At 41.7% G+C, this 21,708-nt stretch overlaps 2 protein-coding genes across 6 annotated transcripts in view; one reads left to right on the plus strand and one right to left on the minus strand.

The window, feature by feature from the left end:
- On the minus strand, nt 1-16,517 carry PRPF38B (pre-mRNA processing factor 38B). 4 transcript variants are annotated; one of them, XM_081946860.1, is made up of 6 exons: nt 16,037-16,517; nt 10,567-10,635; nt 8,654-8,805; nt 8,504-8,564; nt 6,612-6,835; nt 1-1,212 (listed from the first exon to the last, which is right to left on the minus strand). In XM_081946860.1, the coding sequence occupies exons 1-6, from the start codon at nt 16,370-16,372 to the stop codon at nt 369-371; spliced, it is 1,686 nt and encodes a 561-aa protein (XP_081802986.1). In that variant the 5' UTR covers nt 16,373-16,517; the 3' UTR covers nt 1-368. The 4 variants fall into 4 exon arrangements, with proteins under 4 accessions (XP_081802986.1, XP_081802987.1, XP_081802989.1 ...); XM_081946861.1 differs by having other exon boundaries at nt 10,557-10,635; nt 16,037-16,055; XM_081946863.1 differs by lacking the exons at nt 8,654-8,805; nt 10,567-10,635; nt 16,037-16,517 and adding an exon at nt 7,439-7,509 and having other exon boundaries at nt 8,504-8,519.
- The window catches only part of HENMT1 (HEN methyltransferase 1), a 13,083-nt gene continuing 7,419 nt past the window's right edge, over nt 16,045-21,708 (plus strand). The window contains exons 1-2 of one of the 2 annotated variants that reach the window (XM_081946876.1): nt 16,045-16,066; nt 19,280-19,404. In XM_081946876.1, coding sequence (XP_081803002.1) covers nt 19,288-19,404 — 117 coding nt within the window. In that variant the 5' untranslated portion in view covers nt 16,045-16,066; nt 19,280-19,287. Of the gene's footprint in view, nt 16,067-16,617; nt 16,949-19,279; nt 19,405-21,708 lie in introns of those variants that run through there. The other variant, XM_081946875.1, reaches the window with a different exon arrangement.

Consider the following 21,708-nt stretch of genomic DNA (forward strand, 5'->3'; position numbering starts at 1 on the left):
TAGAATTAGTGGCAGTTTTATTGCCGTATACAAATTTAACCAACAAGGCAACCATGCCAAAGGAATTACAACAGTTTCAGGACATATGTACAGATTGTACATTTCAGAAACAGTTGAACATTTTTTTAAAAAAAAATGCACAAACAGATTTGCATCATGAAATTAACTAAACAAATGGACTGGAATAGCCAACACTTTTAATGGGATTACAAAGGCACTTCCCTACTCAAAATAGGAAATGACAATCTGCAGCCTAGAGGGAGGTTGAAGAAGAGTGCTCATCAACTACTGCACAATCTCAATTTTAAGAAAAAATAAGCAAGATTTCAAAACATTTATAGGATTCAATGTGATCCATTTCTGAATATTTATACAGTCTCATCTTTGTTTTTAGATTGTTTTTCTTGATTCTCTTGTTCTGTACTTTGGCTCCTCTGATGATCGTGTTTATCTGAGTGGTCCTTATCGCTGTGGTCATATCTGTGGGAACGTTCTTTGCTTTTGCTACGTTTTCGTGATCTTTCTTTACTAGGACTACGGTCTCGTTTTCGAGACTTTTCACAGCTATCAGTTCTTCCTCTGCTTCGGCTTCTGCTCTGCTTGTTTGATTTCTCTTTACTTCCACTTTTATGTTTACTTGACTTGTCTTTACTCCTGCTTCTACTATGCTTACTAGCATTTCTACTTGTACTCCTGCTCCTATGCTTACGATCCCTACTTCGGCTTCGGCTATGCCTCCTCTCTTTTTTTGCATCTCTTTTTTCATCTTTATGCTTCCTTTCATCTTTTTCATCTTTGTGCCTCCTTTCATCTCCTTCACTTTTACCTTTTCTGTCTTTTGATTTTTCTCGAGAATGATCTCTCTCTCTAGATCGATCTCGTTCTCTTTCAACAACTCTCTCTTTGTCATGCTCACGCTCCTTCCTTTTATTTCTTTCATTTTCTTTCTCTCTCTCTCTCCTGTCTCCTTTTCGATCACGGCTTCGACTTCTGTGCCTTTCCCGGCTTCGTCTACGTTCCAATGTGCGATCAGAACTTCGAGACCGTCGCCTTTCTCTTTCTCTCTCCTTAGCTTCACGCTCTAATCTTTGCCGCTCCCTTTCCCTTTCCAATTCTCTGTCAAAACTGGATGAACCCCATCCTTCGCGATGATGACTTCTGCTTCTTGATCTTCTCGGTGACCTCCTAGGACTCAAGGATCTTCTTGGAGACCTATATTAAAATGACAACATGTTTTAGAAATAGTTTTTTTCACAACAAGAATTTAACTGTAGAACATTTAATCTTTTTCATCTATTGGGTTGTCAACTTTAAGAATAATTTTTTTGCATTATTAATTTATCATACCTGATGTAATGTGTAAGAAAATGCCCAGAGGCAGGGTGCAACCATTTGATCAATTTCTGGTATCTACTTAGCATAATGAATTAATTGTATTTGTATATCCCCCAATCCCCAATGAAACTGGGTATTTTAATTTACATTAAATACTTTATATCAGTACTTAATTGTCATCCCCATCAGAAGACACAAGTCATCTTATATAAATAAAAGAATCCAGAACCATAAAATCGCAAAACTGATATTTTAGAAATAAAGATCAATAAATAAACTAAGATGTAATAGCAGCCAATATATAAATTCTAACAGGAAAAAATGTTGAAAAAAGATTGCTTTTACTTCTATCAGAGTTAATTCAAAGATGGGTTTATCAATGTAGTAAACAAAAAAGTTGTGTTACCCTGTTGAACTGGATTTCATCTGTCAGGATATGGGCTCTCACATTCATTGTTAGTTGAAATTTCTGAATAATAAACAACTTGAAATGGAGCGTGTTGCAATCGTCCAGGAATGCTTAAATCTGGCCCATGGGGCCAACCTGGAAATATCAAAGGACTGGCCCGCGGTGCTGTATGCGGCCTCCCTCGCCTCGTTTTCACCCTCCATGGCCTCCTGTGGCACTATGCCAGCCAAAAACGGCCAGCAGAGTGCTGCAGGAGGCCATGGAGGGTGAAAACGAGGTGTGGGGGGAGGGGGGCGGCACACGTGGACACCCCCCCGTGCCCCGTTTTGGCTGGCAGGGTGCTGCAGGAGACATCCATCCTGTCCCAACTGTCCTCCTCTGCCGCCCCGCAGAGAATTACAATGCTGATCCAGCCCTCGAAGAAATGCAGTTTGACATCTGTGCAATAGTCTAATATGGGTGATGAGGATAACTATAGCCAATATACTCAAAGAATAACTCTATTTGTTCCTCTAGGAGGAACACAGATTTAAGAGAATCTACACTTCACAGACATGCTCCTTCATCAGTTGATTGCATCCAAAGTCCAAGTCAGAGCTACTAAAAATCTTTCTGAATCATTACACATTCAACTTGAACCTTTTTGACATATTCAGTCCCTGATAACCTCTAAACACTAGGTATATGATAAATTCTGCATCTCTAAAGAGAAGTTTAATAAAATCCAAAGGACTGTAATTCCCATTATACATAATCATTTACAATAGAGACAAATGCAGTTTTTGGTCCAGATTGGCAAGGATCTAGATAAACTTTCTTCTCGGATATTTTGCAACTGAGTTCCAACCCCCTTCACCCAAACTTTCCCTTAACAAGTCGGTTGGAGATCAAACAGGGTCACACAAATCCTATGTAAACTTGCAAGACTAATCAGACTGAGCAAAGGGCACCAAGCTACTAGTACAGCGATGGCGAACCTTTTTTGGCTCGCGTGCCACAAGTGGGGGGAGCGCGGGGGGGTTGTGTGCAGGCGTGCCGCACCCATAATGCAACGCACCCCCAGTGTGCATGCGCACACAATGCGTCCATTTTTGCATGCTTTTTCGCCCTCCCCAGGCTCCAAAGGCTTTATAGGAGCCTGGGGAGGGCGAAAAGAGCCTCCCCCAGCCCCTGGAGGCTTCAGGGACCGTCCCGAGGCTTCCCTGAAGCCTTCGGAACGCTTAAAACCACCCTCCGAGCAACCCGGAAGTGACTTCCGGGTTGCTCGGATGGTCGTTTTAAGCGCTCTGAAGGCTTCAGGGAAGCCTCGGGACCTTCCTTGAACAGGCACGAGACGTGCGTCTCCATCGCCAGGGCCCGGATCGCCTCCGCCGCGCGGCGCCTCGCTGCTGCCGCCCGTTCACAGGACCCGCCTCTCACCCTCTTCCTCCAGTCGGCAGGCTCCTCCTGGCACCCTCACACTCCAGGCAGCGTCCGTCCAGCCAGCCATGCCAGCCAGCAGGACTGCTGCTGGCATGCCGCCCTTACAGAAATGCTCCGCTTTGCCCATGCAGCCCGCCCCTCTTGGGGGCCGCAAGCTGGCTTGCCCTGCAGGGCCAGTGAAAAAAGCAACATCCCAAGTATCGGCACGGTGGCTTGCAATCTCAGAGCAGCTTGAGCCGAGCTCGACCGTGTCCTCACCACACGCACAGTACCACACCATGCACCCTAGTTTGCAAATTAAGCCCTGAAAATCCCTTAAATTTGCCATGCTGGACGCTGCCCAGAGTGAGGCTGGCAGGAGGAGGAGGAGCCGACCGGTCGCGTCTGCCTCCCTCCCTGCCTCCCCGTGTACCCGAGCAGCCGTTCCGTCTGCAGCTATTGCTGCTGCTGCTGCTATTCTGGGGCCTCGCTTCTCCCTCCCCCCTCCACAAACCACTTCAGACTCAATCCAAATTAGGCAGAGGGAGGAGGGTGGTAAAGAAGAGGTGGCGGCGATGCGCACAAGGATTCCTACCTAATCCTTCCTCTTCTCTCTCCAGCATTCCTCCTGCACAGCTCTGCTGCCCCAGAAGGGAAGTTGCAGTGGCAGGGGGAAAGTCAAGAGTGACTGGCTGGCTCAGGCGCTCAAGGGAGCAAGGCAGCATTTGCTGCTGGGCGGCTAGCTGCCCCTCCCTCTGCTCCTTCTCCTAGCCATGTTGGACTTTGAAGAGTTCGAGTGGCAGCTAAGTGAAAGCAAACAGCGTAACATAGTGTGGTTGGGGGCAAGCAAGTCCAACATGGCTAGGGGAAGGGGCAGCGGGATGGAAGCACTGAAGGAGCGATTGTTGTTGTCGTCCCCCCCTTTCCAGAAAACACCCCCCCTCCTTCTTGCTCTTCCGTGGACCTGCACCGCCAGATGGCCGGCTCAAATTCAGGCAGCTTCCCATTCCATTGCAGGAGAGGTAGCCAGATGGCCGGGCTCTCTCAGCCGCTGCCGGGTGAGGCTAACTCTCTAAAAAGCCGGCTTGCCTCTTCTTCCCACCCCCGAGGGGGAATCGCCGAGAAAGGGGCCAGGAAGGTGGCGGCGCTTGGCTGCAGGCACGTTTGCAAGCTGCCTGAAGTTGAGCCGGCCATCTGGCGATGCAGGTCCAGAGAAGAGCAAGAAGGAGGGGGGGCTTTTTCCGGAAAGTTGTGCACCCTGAGCGCTATTACTGCCGAGCTCAAGTAACTGCATTCATGCGTGAGTCCACACACACGTACACATCCACGTCGCTCTTTAAGGCAGAGGAAATGACTCCCAGGGGAATTCCCGCGCCTCCCTCTACTCACCACACATTCACACACGTCTCCTGCCGACACCAGATACTCAAAAATCATCTGGCTGGCGGGAGGTGCGGGCATGCGCAGTGGGTCTGAGCTGGGCAACTGCTTGCGTGCCGGCAAAAAGGCCTCCGTGTGCCACCTGTGGCACGCGTGCCATAGGTTCGCCATCACGGTACTAGTAAATAAAAGCAATTTAACCTCATATACCGTGTTTCCCCGAAAATACAACCTGTCCCGAAACTAAAGCCTTGCCACATTTTTCGCGTGGGCAAAAATATAAGCCCACCCCCAAAAATAAACCCTCTGGACAACCCCCCCCTCCGGCCAGGCAGAGCACCGCTCACTAACCTAGCGTTATCTCGAAAGCGCCAAGTCGCAGGAACCAGGGGGGGGAGCGCTCACGTTGCTTGCTGCCTTCGGGATACCGCTAGGTTGGGGAGTGGCGTTCTGTCTGGCCAGAGGGGAGAGTTGCCAGGCGGCTGCTCCCTTGTGAACTGGCTCCAGAAGAGCCGGGCACAGCCTCAAGGGCGAAGCAGCCATGAGGTAACCATGCTCACGAGCAGTTGCCCGGCAAATCCCCTCTCCAGCCGGGAAGAGCGCCATTCACTGACCTAGGGCGTATCCCTAAAGTGCCAAGCCATGTGGTGCTCTGCCCATCCCCCAGCTCCCGCAGCTTGGCACATTCGGGATACCCCCTAGGTCAGTGCATGGAGCTCTGCCTGGCTGGAGAAGGGGGTTGGGCGAGTGCCTGTTCCACCCGCAGCTTCACCAAACCCTTGCGCAGCTTTCCCAGGCCACCGCTGCTGGCCGCTGCTGGCCGCTGCTGCCCGCCCCGCTCCGAGCATAACTTCCAAACTCCAAAACTCGGAGCCGAGTCTTCCAGCATCAGCCGCTCTAGGAGTGCTCTCTATGGTGGGCCGGCTGCTGGAAGACTCTGTCCGGAAGACTCTCTGTCCGGCAGCCGGCCCACCATAGAGAGCACTCCTAGAGCGGCCGATGCTGGAAGACTCGGCCCCGAGTTTTGGAGTTTGGAAGTTATGCTTGGAGCGGGGCAGCGGCGGGCAGCAGCGGTGGCCTGGGAGAGCTGCGCAAGGGCTTGGTGAGGCTGTGGGCAGAACAGGCGCTCGCACAACCCCCTTCTCCAGCCAGGCAGAGCTCCATGCACTGACCTAGGGGGTATCCCGAATGTGCCAAGCCGCGGGAGCTGGGGCAGAGCACCACATGGATTGGCGCATTAGGGATACCCCCTAGGTCAGTGAATGGCGCTCTTCCCGGCTGGAGAGGGGATTTGCCGGGCGGCTGCTCGTGAGCATGGTTACCTCATGGCTGCTTCGCCCGAGGCTGTGCCCGGCTCTTCGGGAGCCAGTTCACAAGGGAGCAGCTGCCCGGCAGCCCCAAAACAATAAGCCCTCCCTGATAATAAGCCCAAGGGCATATTTCGTGGGGCAAAAGAATATAAGCCCCTGTCGTATTTTCGGGGAAACACGGTAATAGGTGCATGGAGGGTCAGCAGCTGCCTCAGCTGGGCATGTCACATCAGCAATGGAAGAAAGAAGATGTTGAAGATCAGGTTGGGGGAGCAGGGTACAGTGTTAGTAGAATACAGGGCAGACAAAATGGATAGTTAAAGGGGGGGTGGCATTGAAGTGCACACTGCAGTTATAAATGGCAGGCTGCTAAGTACCCAAATGTTGGTCACATGACTGCAGGGTGTAAGAACCACCATAACTTCAAGGACCAGCTGTAACTACCATTCATTCAGCATATCCTAACTTTGAATGGTCATTGAACACATGGTCATTGAGGACTACCTCTGTATGAGGTGTTCAAATGAAATTTCACTTCAACCATGAACACCTAATAACTAAGTCCATTTATCACAACTTAACTACCATATGGGAATATGTACCAATCTTACAGAGGAGCTGAGAAAATAACATGAAGCAGTTTGTCAGTTCAAAGTGATATATTATTTGTGTAATAGCAATAGATAAATAATATTTACAATAGCAAAATAATGCAACAATTATGCCAAATTACTACAGAATGATTAAACAATTATTTGATAAAGTTAAAATATAACCTTGAACGTCTACGCTCTGTATGCCTGTCTGCTTCTTCTACTCCCTCTTTGCCATCCTTCTTGATTTTTCTAGGTTTGGCTTTAATTTGTTGATCAATGTTCTTTTGCACCGGTACAGGAATTCTTGGAAATAATGTAGAAAACCATTCAAGCTTAGTAAGAAAAGAGCGCAGCATTTCTCCAATGGTCATCATGCAGCCACCACCTGCTTTCACATCAAGGTCCTTCAAAAAAGAAACACAAAACACAAAACACATTCTGATTGTGAGAAGCTATTTAAAATTTATCTAGAAACAAATGCTACTTATACTGATTGCCATATTTCAAATATGATGGCTTAGCTGTTTTTGCTGATAATTAAGCTTATATGAACTCTTGCATCTTTGCATTTTGCTATTTTACTGGCTGGAAGTTTGATTTAATACCCAAGCATGCAGGTATAGACTATTCCTGCAGCCAGGCAGTAAAGGATCCATTTCTTAGTAAATCAGATTGAAATATTAGCATAACTGAGTTGTATTCTATTATCACATATGGTTACTCCATAAAGAAAAAGTAATTTGTTCTACATTATCTGGTATTTTGAGGACTATTGTCACAAATTAGAACTACCATTCATCCATACTTAGGATGACCATTCCTGTCTAAAAATGATCAGAAAAGTCTGTAGTATAAAATGGACTCTACCTAAATAGGAAGCAATAGCAAACCAACTGCCATGAAGCAGTGAGTTTTCTAATTTAGAGTTATGCAACAAATAAATAAAGTAACAAATAATTGGAAACGCATAATCCATGATGACCATTGTCTCGGAAAAGGGTCATTACCGCATGAAGGCCTTCTTGCTATGCCCTCTCACAGCTCAGGACATGTTAGTCAGCTATTGTCAGGCCCAAACCTATAGTGCAAGCACACAAGGAAAGTGAGATTTGTTATCTAAAACAGGAACAGAAAATCTGTATGTAAAACTGCTTGCACTCACACACATTTAAGTGTTCAGAAATACAGTTTTTCCAAACAAAATCGTTGCAAAGATTTTCTTTTCTAAAGAAGAAAACAACACATTAGCTTAAATGTAGTTCCTGAAAAATAAAAATAGAGTATCAATGAATTCATAAAAACATTTATATTTAGGCAAATATATATTTATATATATAGATGCTTTTACACCTTCAACACTGGCAAACTGGGGGAAAAAAAGTTAACATATGAAAGTGATTCCTCTGTATTCCTGCAGTTTTAGTTAGTTGGGTAAAAAACTGAGCCATGAATTAGTTATGGATAAGAACTGAGAATGTGATACATTAATAAATGTGCATGTGTAATGAATGAAAAAAATCCATCTAAATCTCACTTTAAGAGACTGCATCACTTGATTTCAATAACCACTGTTATTGTATAATATTGTATAATATGCAGATACTATAACTGAAGCATGTTTGTGATAAAACCTAAAGAATTCACATCAGATCAGTATTTTTTTTGGGGGGGGGAGAGAATTCAGATAAACTAATGTATGGGAACTAGAGGAATTTAACATTTAAGCAAGATATATAAGGAGTTCATAATTACTATAGAAATTTGTTTTTGGGTTTTTTGAAAATTTAAGTTCAGCGGACAATTTTGGAAGTGAAAACATTGGAGAACAGAATGTAACAGTCTGTTTATTGTTTTAAAAAGTGGCAATTCAAAACTATCAATATACTGCTTCCTAACAGAAATCACCTTTGAGTTCTGAGAAATGATTAACTTCTAATGAAGTTAGAAAGCTAATCCAAGTTTGCACATCGTTAAGGATGAAAATGTTTACTGCTAAGATTTGCAGTTAAAGATTATTTTTGCATTTCATAAAATATTTTAAAATATCAAAAGTATTACCCTTGTTGACATACCTCCTCATCATCGAGAAAGGATTCAAACCAGTCCCATAAATCTTTTGGAGGCTGTGTGTATCTGAAATATAAAGTAATTGTGAAAATGTAACATTTTTTTTTCTCCTGTGGATAAAAACTTAGTTTGTAATTAAATACAAAACTACTTACCTAATATACATGAATCCAAGGGCCCTAATGTATGGGGAATCTATATGAGTTATTAGTCCCATCACTTGCTTACGGGTAAGCTTCAAAGTAAATAACTTGTACAAGAGGCAAAAGGCTGTAGACACTATACCTCCAGTTCCAACTCCTCGCACCTTTTAAAATGAGAAGAGGAAAAAAAACCTGATAATTGATTCAACAGAGGAACAATGTAGGTGAGTTTTTTTGTAAATAAATTATTTTCTGTGCTCAAATTTTTAGAAGGAAGAACAGATTTAGGTGTACGTAGTACAAGAAGCTACATTTTTTCTCAATGAAATGATATTATTCCAATCATTCAACTAGAACTTGTCTTACATTGCTTAGGGAAGAAATATTTTATTTCCTTATTTAGATTTACATGGTCATCCATTTTGCCAGAGTGAATCTGGGTGGCTAACATTAAAAATAAATCAATAATAATAAAAAAGGTCAACACATGAAACCTATTTTCTTCTTCACACATTTGAAAAGCTTGAAGAGACAACATATACATATAACTTGTCTGCATATTTGTTCCTCTTCAAATAAAGGATATATACATTATGTATGCATGGTGTTTGCTAAATTGGGAAGTAATATTCTAAAATGAAAACATCTCACATAGTAAAATATTATTTTAACGTATTGACTTATTTACCTAAAGCTTCATTATAAGTGTTCCTTCTTTAAAAAACTGAGAACCTAGAATTTAATAAAAACTAGCATTTGATTAAATATAAAATATAAAAATTAGCACTGCATTTATCATTAGGAAAGATTATGTTTAATCCTCTTAATCTCCATTGTAACAATAAATAGGCTGTTGGTTTGAGCTCTGAGCTTGGCAATTTGGTTGAAAACATTTAGTCACCATTTGAGGAGACATCCTCAGTGCATTGTGAATTGTGCTCATCTCTCAGATCATAGATCTTTAAATACCTAAGGTATCAAAACGTCATAACTTTGAACAGTCGCTAAATGAATGGTTGTAAGTCGAGGATTACCTGTAGTTCAGTCCATTAAAAGTTTTGTTCATAACTCATGGAACGTATTTTTATCTCAGAGTGAGATTTTTGTTATATTTACTGTTATGAAATGTGTTTGAATATTAGTAGCTCAGGTTGGTAAGTAGGCCACCCAAGCTATTAATACCTAAGGTATTTAAAGACCTGTGTTCTGATAGACAAGAACAATTCAAAGCGCACTGCTGATGTCTCCTTAAATGGTGACGAAACGTTTGCAACCAAGTTGCCAAGCTCAGAGCTCAAACCAACAGTCTAACTACCAATCAAAGCTACTAATATTCAAACACATTTCATAATACATAATAAATATAAGGAAAATCTCACTGTGAAATAAAAATATGTTCCATGAGTTATGAACAAAACTTTTAATGGACTGATCTACAGGTAATCCTCAACTTACAACCATTCATTTAACGACTGTTCAAAATTACAACAGCAGTGAAAAGTTGACTTATAACACTTTTCATATTTACAACTGTTACAGCATCCCCATGGTCATGTGATGAAAATTTGAGCACTTGGCAATTGGCATGTATTTATGGAAGTTGCATTGTCCTGGAGTCATGTGATCGCCATTTGTAACCTTCTGACACAGCAAGTCAACGGGGAAAGCCAGATTCATTCAACAACTACATGATTCACTTAACTGTGGCAAAAGGTCATAAAATGAAGCACAACTCACTTAATAACAGCCTTGCTTAGCAATGGAAATGTTGGGCTCAAATCCACTCATACGTTGACGACTAATTGTACTAATGGAGTGGGTGAAAGCTTGCAAACTAAAGTTTTTTATCGGTCATTTTGAAAAGATTAACTTTTTCTTTTTATAAAAAAAGCTCCAAAATGCAGAAATCACGTACTTCTACTTACCCCTCCGCACATCCCTGTTTGACCTGCTGTTTTTCTGCTTCCCTTCTCCCAAGGCTCAACATGGGTAACCTGTAAACAAGTAACAAATTAATTAAATCAACCATAACTTTATATTTATATTTGATTTTCTTCTGTCTGACACAATGTTATTATAATTTTATCTTCTCATTAAGCATATTGTTTCTGTGCATTCCAAACTTTAAGAAATTTGGACATGCCCCAATTACTATGAATTCCATGAAAAAGTGATGAAAAGGAACATCACCAAAACCATAACATCTTACGCTACTCACTACCATAAATTATGGTACCATAATGCAATAGTGATTATTCATTACTACAGCATTCCTTGTTTGAGCAAACTTATCAGGTCTTCATAAGTATAGTGAACGTAATTGCGAAATACTGATCAGAGATATCAATAGCAATTTCAAGCTAATATTTTGTTAAAGTGTTTGTTAACAGTAGTGTATAGAAATGAGCAATAAGTCCTAATTAGTCCTGTTCTGCAGAGTGTGTGTAGAACAGAATACATCAGAGTCAGCTTGGCTTATTAGTAAAAGCACCATGCTAAAACCAGGGGATTGTGACTTTCAGTCCTGAAAGCTGGCTGAGTGACATTGAGCCAGTCGCTCTCTCTCTCAATCCAATCCATTTGACAGGGTTACTGATATGCAGAAAACATGAGGAAGAAGTAGTGTTAGGTACGTTCACTGCCTTGAGGTGTTCATAAAAATAAAAGTGAAAATAAATAAATAAAATGCAGAAACTATTACACCACTTTTTAAAAGTGCAAAGAAAAAGAAAAAAAAGGTTTACAGTAATTTACAGTATCAGACCTAAGCAAAGAGATATTTGTATAATCCAAAGAATGAGAAGAAAAAGGTATTCTTAATTTCCTCCATTGAGTGCAGACTGTAATAGGTCAGTGGTGGCTAATCTTTTTTTTGTTGGGTGCAAAGCGCCCCCCCCCATGTGCGCACACACACCCCACACGTGTGCAAACTGCTCACCTCCAGACTGAGTGTGGTATTTCCTCCAGGGGAGGCCATTTTCGCCCTCTCCAGGCAAGCTTACGGAGCCTGGAGAGGGCAAAAAACAGGCCCAATGGGCCTACAGGAAGTTCCTTTTTGAACTTCCGTTGGGGCCAGTTTTTCGCCCTCCCCAGGCTCCAAAGGTTTTCCTGAAGCTTGGGGAGGGAGAAAATGGCTTTCCCTGGCCCTCTGGAAGACCGAAAATCAGCTGGCTGGTGCGTGCATGTGCACTGGAGCTGGCGGCTCACATGCCGGCAGAAATGGCTCCATGTGCCACCTGTGGCATGCGTGCCATAGGTTCATCATCATGATAATAGGTGTTAAAATAAGTTTCACAAACACATACATTTTATATGTGGCTTTTATTATTTTTAAAATATCTAAATTTGGAGCACACTTAAGTATTAAACATGTGACCATTTCTTTTGAATAATTCATTCTAAATCAAGAATTGATTTGTAAATTGCAAAAATAAAGAAATTTTCATAGTTTGAAACTGAATGAAAAAAAAATATATATCCATGGTTGAAATTTTAAACTATTGCAGAAAAATTAAACAAAATAAATAAATCAGTAGTACAACTTTGTCTGATAATGGTGATGTTTATTCTCCTTCCATATTATCCAAATATCCACATTTAATTAACTAGGAGCTGATTCTCTAACAATGTCATGTTTGTATTTGTTTTGGCATTGAATATAATGACCCAAATCATTCTCCAGTTATCAAAGAGCTCTTATACACAACCACTTTCATTGATCTTAAATCAAAAAAGGTTCCTATGAGCAAACCAGAAGTGGCTTCCGGGTTCCCCGTAGGGCCGTTTTTCTCCCTCTGGAAGGGGGCAGGGAAGGCCATTTTCACCCTCCCCAGGCTCCTAGAAAGTCTCTGGAACCCTGGGAGGGCGAAAAAAGCAATCCCAAAGCATGTGCGTGTGTGTATTGGTCACACGCACAGCATTATGGGTGTAGCATGCCCGTGCACCACCTCTCCCCTGTGATCCCCCCGCTTTTGGCACGGGAGTCAAAAAAGGTTAGCCACCACTGGTCTAGAACATTTCATAATTCAAGCTTATTTTATTTATCATACACATTTCTAAATCAACACATATATAATATACTGTTGAGTTCATGTACTTCTCAATGACCTGTTGAAAAGCAGCATCCACATTTCTGAATTTTTTTCTTATTGTCATCTTAAGAACTTTTCAATTAGAATCCTGTCAAGCACCTTTCCAGTGACATATAACAAAATCTCTCTGTAGTTTTTGCATTCGCTTTTGTTATACTTCCCATTGTATACAGTATGGTAAATTCTTCCGCCCAGAGCTTCTTTTGAAGGTGAGATGGGTAGCCTATAAATTTAATCAATAAATTCTTCCAATTGTCAAGGTCAGATATAGTCTTCAAGCACACTTTAAGGAAATCACACAAACAAATGATCAGTAAACTACACCAGTGTTTAAACATTTCTCTAACTATGTCATCTAAGACTACGGCCTTACCATTTTTCAATATTTCGCATTCTCCTTTTCATCATGTAGGATATTAAAATTTATTATATTTATTTCAATTCTATTCTTTAAAATATTATCACTGCAATACAAATTATAAATTCTTCTTCCAGCATTCCACTTTTGCAGCATTTTTGTATGATTTTTTTGTATCCACAGCATCTTTCACTTCATCTTTCTACCAAGTCTCCTTTTTCCTATTAAAATAACTCTACATGCTTCTGTGACACACTATAATGCAATTATTTTAATTGTATTCAAAATTGCTTCCATATTTTGTTTTCTTACACTGATTTTCCATTTATCCTGTGGGATGACTAATTTATTTTCTAACAGTTTGTCATAAAGGACTTGTATTTTTTCTTCCTCCAGTTATTCTTTCATTTGCCTTTTTTACATCCATTTTCCCTCAAAGGCAACCAGACACTACCTAAAAATGACATATCTGACCATCAGAATCTTTCATCACACTTCTTCCCTTCACTGATTTCCTCAAACTTTTTATCATAAACAATAAAACGATACATGTTTTTAGATTTACTGGTAGTCTTCCAACAAACCATGATTTACATTTTTGCCAGGAACTGATTTCTGGCAAAAACTGCTTATAGCGAACAATGGGTTCACTTTACAACTATTGCAAAAAAGGTAAATAAAATTAACTTAGTTATGTAAATGACCTGTTTTACTTATCAAAAATCACGATCATAATTGCTAGGCTCAATTTTGATCATACATCAAGGATTATCTATATATGGATTACTTTACCATAAAAAGTTCCTTTCTATGAACCTGTAATCCCTTAATTCAGGGTAGAATAAGGGCGACATGTATGTATAAAAAAAGAAATATTTTTCAATACAAATACTTGCCAGAAACTAATGACAATATTGGAGCTTTCAAATGGCTCAGTTTTGCATTCATTTTTGTTCTCACACATTCATTTATAACACTTCTTGACTTTCCCCCCCCTGATTAGCATTCATTTAGAATGTCACATATTTTTTCTCTAAACTCATTCCTGGTGCTTTCAATTGTACTATCAATGAAACATATGTGTACCTTTATATATACCCATACAATCTGAATGATACTAACTTCATTCTTTCTGAAATAGCTCTTACCCTTTAATTTCATAATTAAACTACATCTTCACTTCCATGCATGCATTTATCCATCAACTCCACAAACCCACCTTAATAAACCTTCCCCCTCTTACTGACAAACACTATTTTTCTTTATTTCATTTCATTCATTTACACTCTTTAGCACCCCAAGTTGCAATCAAAAACATATGACTGTCACCAAGTGGGTCTCAGTCTCTGTCACCCATAAGGGCTTTGATCCATCAAGGCTTTCACATAATGTTTGTCAATAAGATAAAGAAGTGTCATCTAAGTTACCAACTTTAGTTATCACATCCAGCATTTTCTGGTGAGAATAGGACAAATGAGTTTTGAGTGATTCTGACCAATAGTGCCTCAAACACATCTACAAATCCAGATTTATGGAGTAGGCTTAGATAATTCTATAGAAGCTACGATCTCCAATATAGAGATTACCTTACAATCCCTTATGTTGCCTGCAACTTAAAAATATAAATGGGGTGTACTGACGCACATTCACAATATTCAATTAAAAGAACTGAACTTTAATAGAAAATGTTAAGAAGCAATTCCTCCTGTGTTTTGCTAATACAGTAGTTCTGACTCTTCATGTTCTGAAGGTATGGATAAGCATTCAGAAAATAGAAAATGAAAAGGTTTATCTATCTCACAGTTCAGAATACTTTTTGCACCTGATCAGATTTTTTAGACTACATTACAGGGCAAATAAAAAAAATAGCAAATCAATCTTTGAATGCCTTCTCAAGGGTGAAAACTTAATTTCGCATTGTACAGATAGGCCTTGATTTACAACTGTTCATTTAGTAACTACTGAAAGTTACGGCAAAGAAAAAAGTGACTTATGATCATTGTTCACAGTTGCGACCTTTGCAGCATCTCCATGATGTAATCCAAATGTTAGTTTGGTATTTTTGTGTTTCTTAGTAAATATTTATCTAAATTTTAATCATGTCTGTATTTTGCTTTTCAAGGCAAGTAAAAAGTCAGGCAGATGCAATGTCCAGCTAGCCATTACAACAGAGAATGGTAGTATCTATGCTAACATTACTAGTGTAATCTTATCCATATGTAAATAAAACCAAGTCTCACAAAGTTCATTAGTGCTCCCCGCCCCAAGCAGTTACAAAAACTAAAGAATAAATAATAGTCAATCACAATGATATTTTGGGACATCTGGTAAATGTAGAATTTTAGACCAGGAACTCATTCATCCATTAAGCTAATCATGCAGCGTGATGTGGTCATACTCCTCAGGGCAACTACTACTCACAACTGTTACAAAAGTAGATTCCAATATAGCTACCCTGCGTTTCTGGGAGAAAAAAAAAACAAAGTAAAATTCACTCTCACTTTTAGAGGTGTGGAAGTAGCATGGAACGAAAACGGTTATTAACCTTATTTTCATTCCATTCCTTTTCCATGCCGAGAAGGTTCCAAAAAGAGAAGAGGTTTCAACACAGAATCAGGGATCGTTTTTCCGACTCACACACTCCCAAATACTACAAACACAATTGGGGTCGATAGGTTTACATCGACGTCTTTTAGGTTTGGCTGCCCCTTTTTGCACAAACACACCGGCGTAAGGCCCCCTCCGTTGATTTCGAGATAGGGAGGGGAGGAAGAGCGGTCCCTTTCTCGCCTATTTCTTTCAGAAGGAAGTGGGAAGGGAGGCCCACCCAACTCGAAGGCTGGAGGCCACAATGTTCGGCCTCGAGAGAGACTCGTTTTGAGGAGCCCTCTAGTTTCGTCCAGTTCCCCCGTTTGGCCTATTTCCTGTCCCGCGTCGCCCGCTCACCTTGAAAAAGATCTCGTCGACCACCTCGTGGTAGGTTTTCAGTTCGTAAAGCTGCACCTTGAAGTAAGGGGACGAGAGGATGTTGGTGAGGATCATGGGGTTTAGGTTCATGGTCTTTTCATTCCCCCAAAGAGGCAGAGCGTTGCCTTGCTTGCCCGAGGCGGCCGGTTTGGGGCCCGCGCTCTGGAGCGCTAACGGGGGCGACAAAACGGCGCCGGCCTGCGGATTCTGCTGCTGTTGCAGAATTCCCTGGTGCTGCTGCTGCTGCTGCGGCGACTGGTGAGGCGGCAGCGGATGGCAGTTGCCGGGCCCCACGAGGGGGCAGTTATTGGCCATAGCGGCCCCAGCGAAAAACAAGTCGCTGGCGCCAAAGGAGCGGGCGACTAGGCCGCGCGAGTAAGACTGGCTGAAGCCTTCCAGCTTGAACGCAGAGCGACTCCGCCAACCAACCGCCGACAAGATGGCGGCTCCCGCGGAAATGAGCAAAAAAAAAAATTCCTTCCGGGACTGAGACGGCCAATCGCAGCACGCGGGGAGGCTGGGAAGAGAAGGTGGTTGGGCCGACTCCGAGGACGGCTCGGAAAGTCCTCGGAGGGGGAGGAGCAAGATGAGCGCGAGGCGGCGTCCCTTCGGTTGGGCTCGGAGAGCGCGCGGGGCCGAAGCGTCCTTTGCTGCTTGGTTGGGTGACGAGGGCCCAACCGCCCACATATTGCAACGCCTGTGGCGTTCTACGTAGTAATCATAGAATGCCGTTGGATTAATTGAGAAGAAGGCAACGTCTCCTGGGGCTGCGCTTGCAAGACACGCGGGAATTGCAATGAGGCTGACCGTAGGGTAGCCGAGGGCGCCGCTGTTGTAAACCCAGCTCGGACTGTTGATGTTCTTCGTTCTCGTCGAGCATGTCCAGCACCCGTAATTGTGAACTTGTTAAATTGTAGTGCAAAGCTTTAGGTGGCGTGTGCAAACTCGGTCATTTATTTGAGCGTCTTAAACGCACTTCACTGATAGGTTTTTTTTTGCAATGATATAAAAATATCCTTTTAAAAAAAGTATACAGGTTTTGAAAACCAGAATGATAAAAGTCTATGGAGATTCTCAGTCATCCAGGTCGTGGTTGTCTCAAAGGTGCTTTTCTAAGAGGTGCAACTGGTTTTACTTTGAAGACGTTTCGCTTCTCATCCAATAAGCTTCTTCAACTCAGCTTCTTCATGGTGTGCCTTGTCACTTGTGATTCAACAAGTTACTGAATCACTAAATGTCTTTAACCTTTGCATTTGCTACTTTTCTTTTTGACCTTTAAAATCTCATAGAACATAGAATAACAGAGTTGTAAGGGACCTTGGGGGTCATCCAGTCCAGCCCCCTGCCCATGCAGGAGTCTCTGCCATTTCAGACAAGTGGCTATCCAGTCTTTTCTTGAAAGCCTCCAGTGTCGGAGCACCCATAACTTCTGAAGGGAAGCTGTTCCGTTGCTTAATTGTTTTCACTGTTAGGAAGTTTCTCCTTAGTTCTAGGTTGCTTATCCCCTTGATTAGTTTCCATCCATAGAAATAATTGACAAGTTTGGTGAATTTACTCCACTTGACTGCACAGTTGACTGGTGTTTATTGGGAGAGAGTGATATAAAATGGACCCAGTTACCTTGGGCTTCAAATGTAAATGGTTTGTACTTAAAAGAGTTCAGATTAGAAAAAGCTAGTCACATTAACTTCTTGCTTGTCATTATAGATAAAATCCCAGTGGGTGAGAAAAAGGGAATGGTTACACAATTTGGATGAATTCATTTCTCTGATAAAGAGGAAAAATAGGGGATCTAAAGTAGAAAAGAGAGGAGACCCAGATGGCAAATAGATGAAATAGGTCTGGAGATTTGCCTACAGAAATGAAAGAGGATAAATCTATTTTAACCATGCCACTTTTTAGACTCCAGTTACTTACAAAGAATGATGAAATAACAAAAAAATATTAAAAATATAACACTCCCAATTGTTAACTCCAAACTTGAGGGTTATTAAACAGAAGGTGTGCCAGTTAAGAAATGTAGGGATGCGTTGGGGGTGGAGGAAGCCACACACAGGCTTTATGTAAGTTGCGGGTTGTGTTGCAGGGGACACCAGTCTTGCCTCTGGGATCAAAAATCCAGAGCCTTTAGGTTTAGTGCTTTCACATTAGAATCCAATCAACCTAAACCACTGAAAATTCCAAGATAGTGATATGAGGAATTTTGTTCAATTTTATTTTGGCTATTACTATGTGGCATTTCATCTTTAAACACAGTCAATACAATTTACAATAATTATCTGCTATTTGAGCTTAAGTAAACAAAACCATATCATCTGCATAAGGCTAAAATGATATATTTCTTATATAAAGGAAGGAAAGAAATAAAGTTCACTTAGTTCATATACCAGATCATTAATAAAGTAATTAAAAAAGGAAAAAGATCCAAAATCCAGGTTTGCTTTGTCTTTATTTTGATTCACAATTGTTTTAAAGAGGATACCATGAAGAGAAAGGCTTACTTTTATTCTGTGTTAGAATAAAAGGCCTAGCTGAATACCGAAAATAAAAATCAATGATCCCATCTTGTCAAAAAACCCCAAAGAAGTTCAGTATCAATTCAATTACTTAATGACATATATAAATAAGATCAAACCTGATTTATATCAAGAGTTGCAAATTAATTCTATAGGAAAAAGGAATGTGGAAGAAATTTTGATAACTACAATGACAATCAATCAAAAGAGCAGGCTCCGATATTTGTATATATGTATGTAATTTAAAGAGCCATGAAATATATTCGGATCTCAATTTGCACAAGAGTTTCTGAGACTACAGAAACTTCATGACTTAGGACCAAAATTGAACCCAAAATTTCTGTTGCTAAGTTAATACATTTGTTCAGTGAATTTTGCCCCCATTTTATGATCTTCACTTGTTAAATGAATTCCTGCAATTAAGTTAGTAACACGATTGTTAAGTGAATCTGGTTTCTCCATTGTCTTTGCTTGTCAGAAGGTCACAAAAGATGATCACAATACCCCAGGTTGCTGCAACCATCATAAATATGAGTCAGTTGTAAAGCATCTGAATTTTGATCACGTGACCATGGGAATACTGCAATGGTCGTATGTGCGAAAAATTGTTGAGTCACTTTTTTCAATGCTGTTGTTAACTGTCACTAAACTTACAAGTTGAAGGCTACCTGTATAGCATTTACATAATGCTATTTTTTGTTCTTAGTTTTGAATATGGATGAAACAATGAAAAAAGATGATCTTGTGAGGATTATTACATTTACACCACCATTGTATAAGCAACGTTACCATTTTATTAAGCAGTTGGTGAATAAGCATAAACCTAAAAAGGTTAGTATGTGTTTCCTAGTACAATTTTTTTTAGTATGGCTGACTGCATTAGAACTCTAATCCTTATATTATTTTGCTGTAATAAAACACAGTTAAAAGATTGAATTAGGAATTGTAATACTCTGGGACAGTGATGGAGAACCTTTTTCGCCTTGGGTGCCAAAAGCACAAGCGCACTCACGTGCTCATGTGCCCATCCCATAACTTTATGCCCCCCGTGACATGCCCCCTGTGCATGCACACGGGACCCACCCTGCTGTCCTGCGCATGCACGCATAACTTCCTTGGAACCTGGGAAGGGTGAAAAGGGCCTCCCCCTCTTCCCTGGAGGCCCTCTGGAGGCCGGAAATGGCCCATTTTCCAACTTCCGGTAGGTCTGTTTTTTGTCATCCTCAGGCTTCAGGGGCTTTCCAGGAGCCTGGGGAGAGCAAAAGCAGCCTCCCCCACCCACCTGGAGGTCCTGAGAAGGGCGGAAATGGCCCATTTTCTGACCTCTGGTTTGCCTGTTGGGCCGTTTTTCGCCCTCCAGAAGCCTGAAGACTTCAGAGGGTGAAAAACATCTGAAAATGAAGGCCAAAATCAGCTGTCCAGCATGCACATGCACACTGGAGCTGACAGGGCAACGCCTCGTGTGCCCTTACAAATGGCTCTGCGTGCCACCTGTGGCACGGGTCCCATAGGTTCGCCATCACGGCTCTAATAGTTCCCAAACTCTGCACTGCAAGTACATCAGAATAGTTAGACAGTTTTATTTAGTAAAATACCCTGTTACGGTTCCCCAAGGCATCACAGTATACAGATTAGGAATCACAGCACTGAGGGGTGTAGATTTAAAATAATATGGTTATTATTCAAGTAGATGCTGTGAAAAAGCATTTCAATAAAAACAGACCCTTTCTCAGATCAGAAAATAAAGGGTTGTGGTTAAGTAATATAATCTGATTTCACAAGTAAGATGTTGACCTGATCATAGTTTATTGCAAAGCCACAGTTTAGTGAGCCGTTTGAAGACAATTAACAAACATCCTTGAAATTGAATATTTGACTTTCTGGAGTAAAAACATCTAGGGAAATTTGGTGGGCCAATCGGGATTATTAAGATCATTTGACAGAACATTAGATGAGGTGAAAGAAGAAAGAAGAAAAATTGAATAAGACCTAAAAATTTGGAAAATTTAGAGGGTGCAAACTGGAAAATTTTAAGGACTATAAATTTAGGAGATTTTGAGAAATAGTTCCAGGACTGTGTAAATTTTATTAATACTGGTGTTTTTGGTTCTTCGGGAAAATTAGGATATTGAAATTTTTGTGGAATATTGAGTGATTAGTGTAGTATACCAGCACAAAATGTCTCAGAGGGGGAAAACAAATGCAATTCATAAAGAAATATTATTTCTTTATAATATTTCAATGTATTAAGGAAGATATAACAAGTAATCATAGGGAGATGATGGAATTGATACTGGGAGATTAGGAAAAACCCAGCTAATGACAATAAAAAATGAACAAAAAATTCAGAAAATAGAGGAGAATCCAGAAAGGGCTGAGGAAGGAATAGAGGAGATAATTCCAAAAATGGTACAAGCAGACAGATGGGAGAGATAGCAATAATTTCTAACGTGGATCAAATAGAATATCTCCTAAGAATTCAAAATAGAAAAAAGAATAAAGAGGAGAGCCCTGCGCAAGGAGAGTCCTGGGCTGGAGAACTGGAACTCTCCTCCCTGCATCTGGTGATGGTGGCTGCTGCTGCTCCCCATTCCCCTCCTTCCTGAGTCAACATGAGAAGAGGACTGGCTGACGCTGAGCTGCCTGCGAAGGATGTGGAATTGCAAAAAGCAGCCATCCTGGGCAGTGTGGAGAAAATGATAGGGCACTTCAGCCACACAGCTCTGTGAAAAGGCTCAAACGCTTCTTGGGATGGAGAGCAGATTGCGCGAATGGGTCAGCAGGGAACCGCAGGAGAGGGGTCAAAGAGCTGCAGGACTCAGCATGTTGGTAAGGCTGACAGGCGGCCCTAGGTGGAGATGCAGCCGCTGCTATGGGGCTGAAGCAGCGGTAGCAGGGGTGTCTGGGAGGGCAGGTGGTACACATGTGCAGCAGGCCTGGGGCTTGCCCTTCTGGATCGCCACCACCTTTGCCCCTCGCACCAGAGCAGCGGCTACATCTCCACCAAGTGCTGCTCACCCACCCACTGGCTGGACCAGGCTGGATGCAGACCTTGAAAGGCAAGCGGGCATGGGGGACCGCCAGGAAGGCCGCATGGAAGGCAGGCAAGCATGGCAGGGGAAGAATGTAGGCTGC

This window comes from Natrix helvetica (genome assembly GCF_964273705.1).
Source record: "Natrix helvetica genome assembly, chromosome: 3".
NCBI lineage: Eukaryota > Metazoa > Chordata > Lepidosauria > Squamata > Natricidae > Natrix > Natrix helvetica.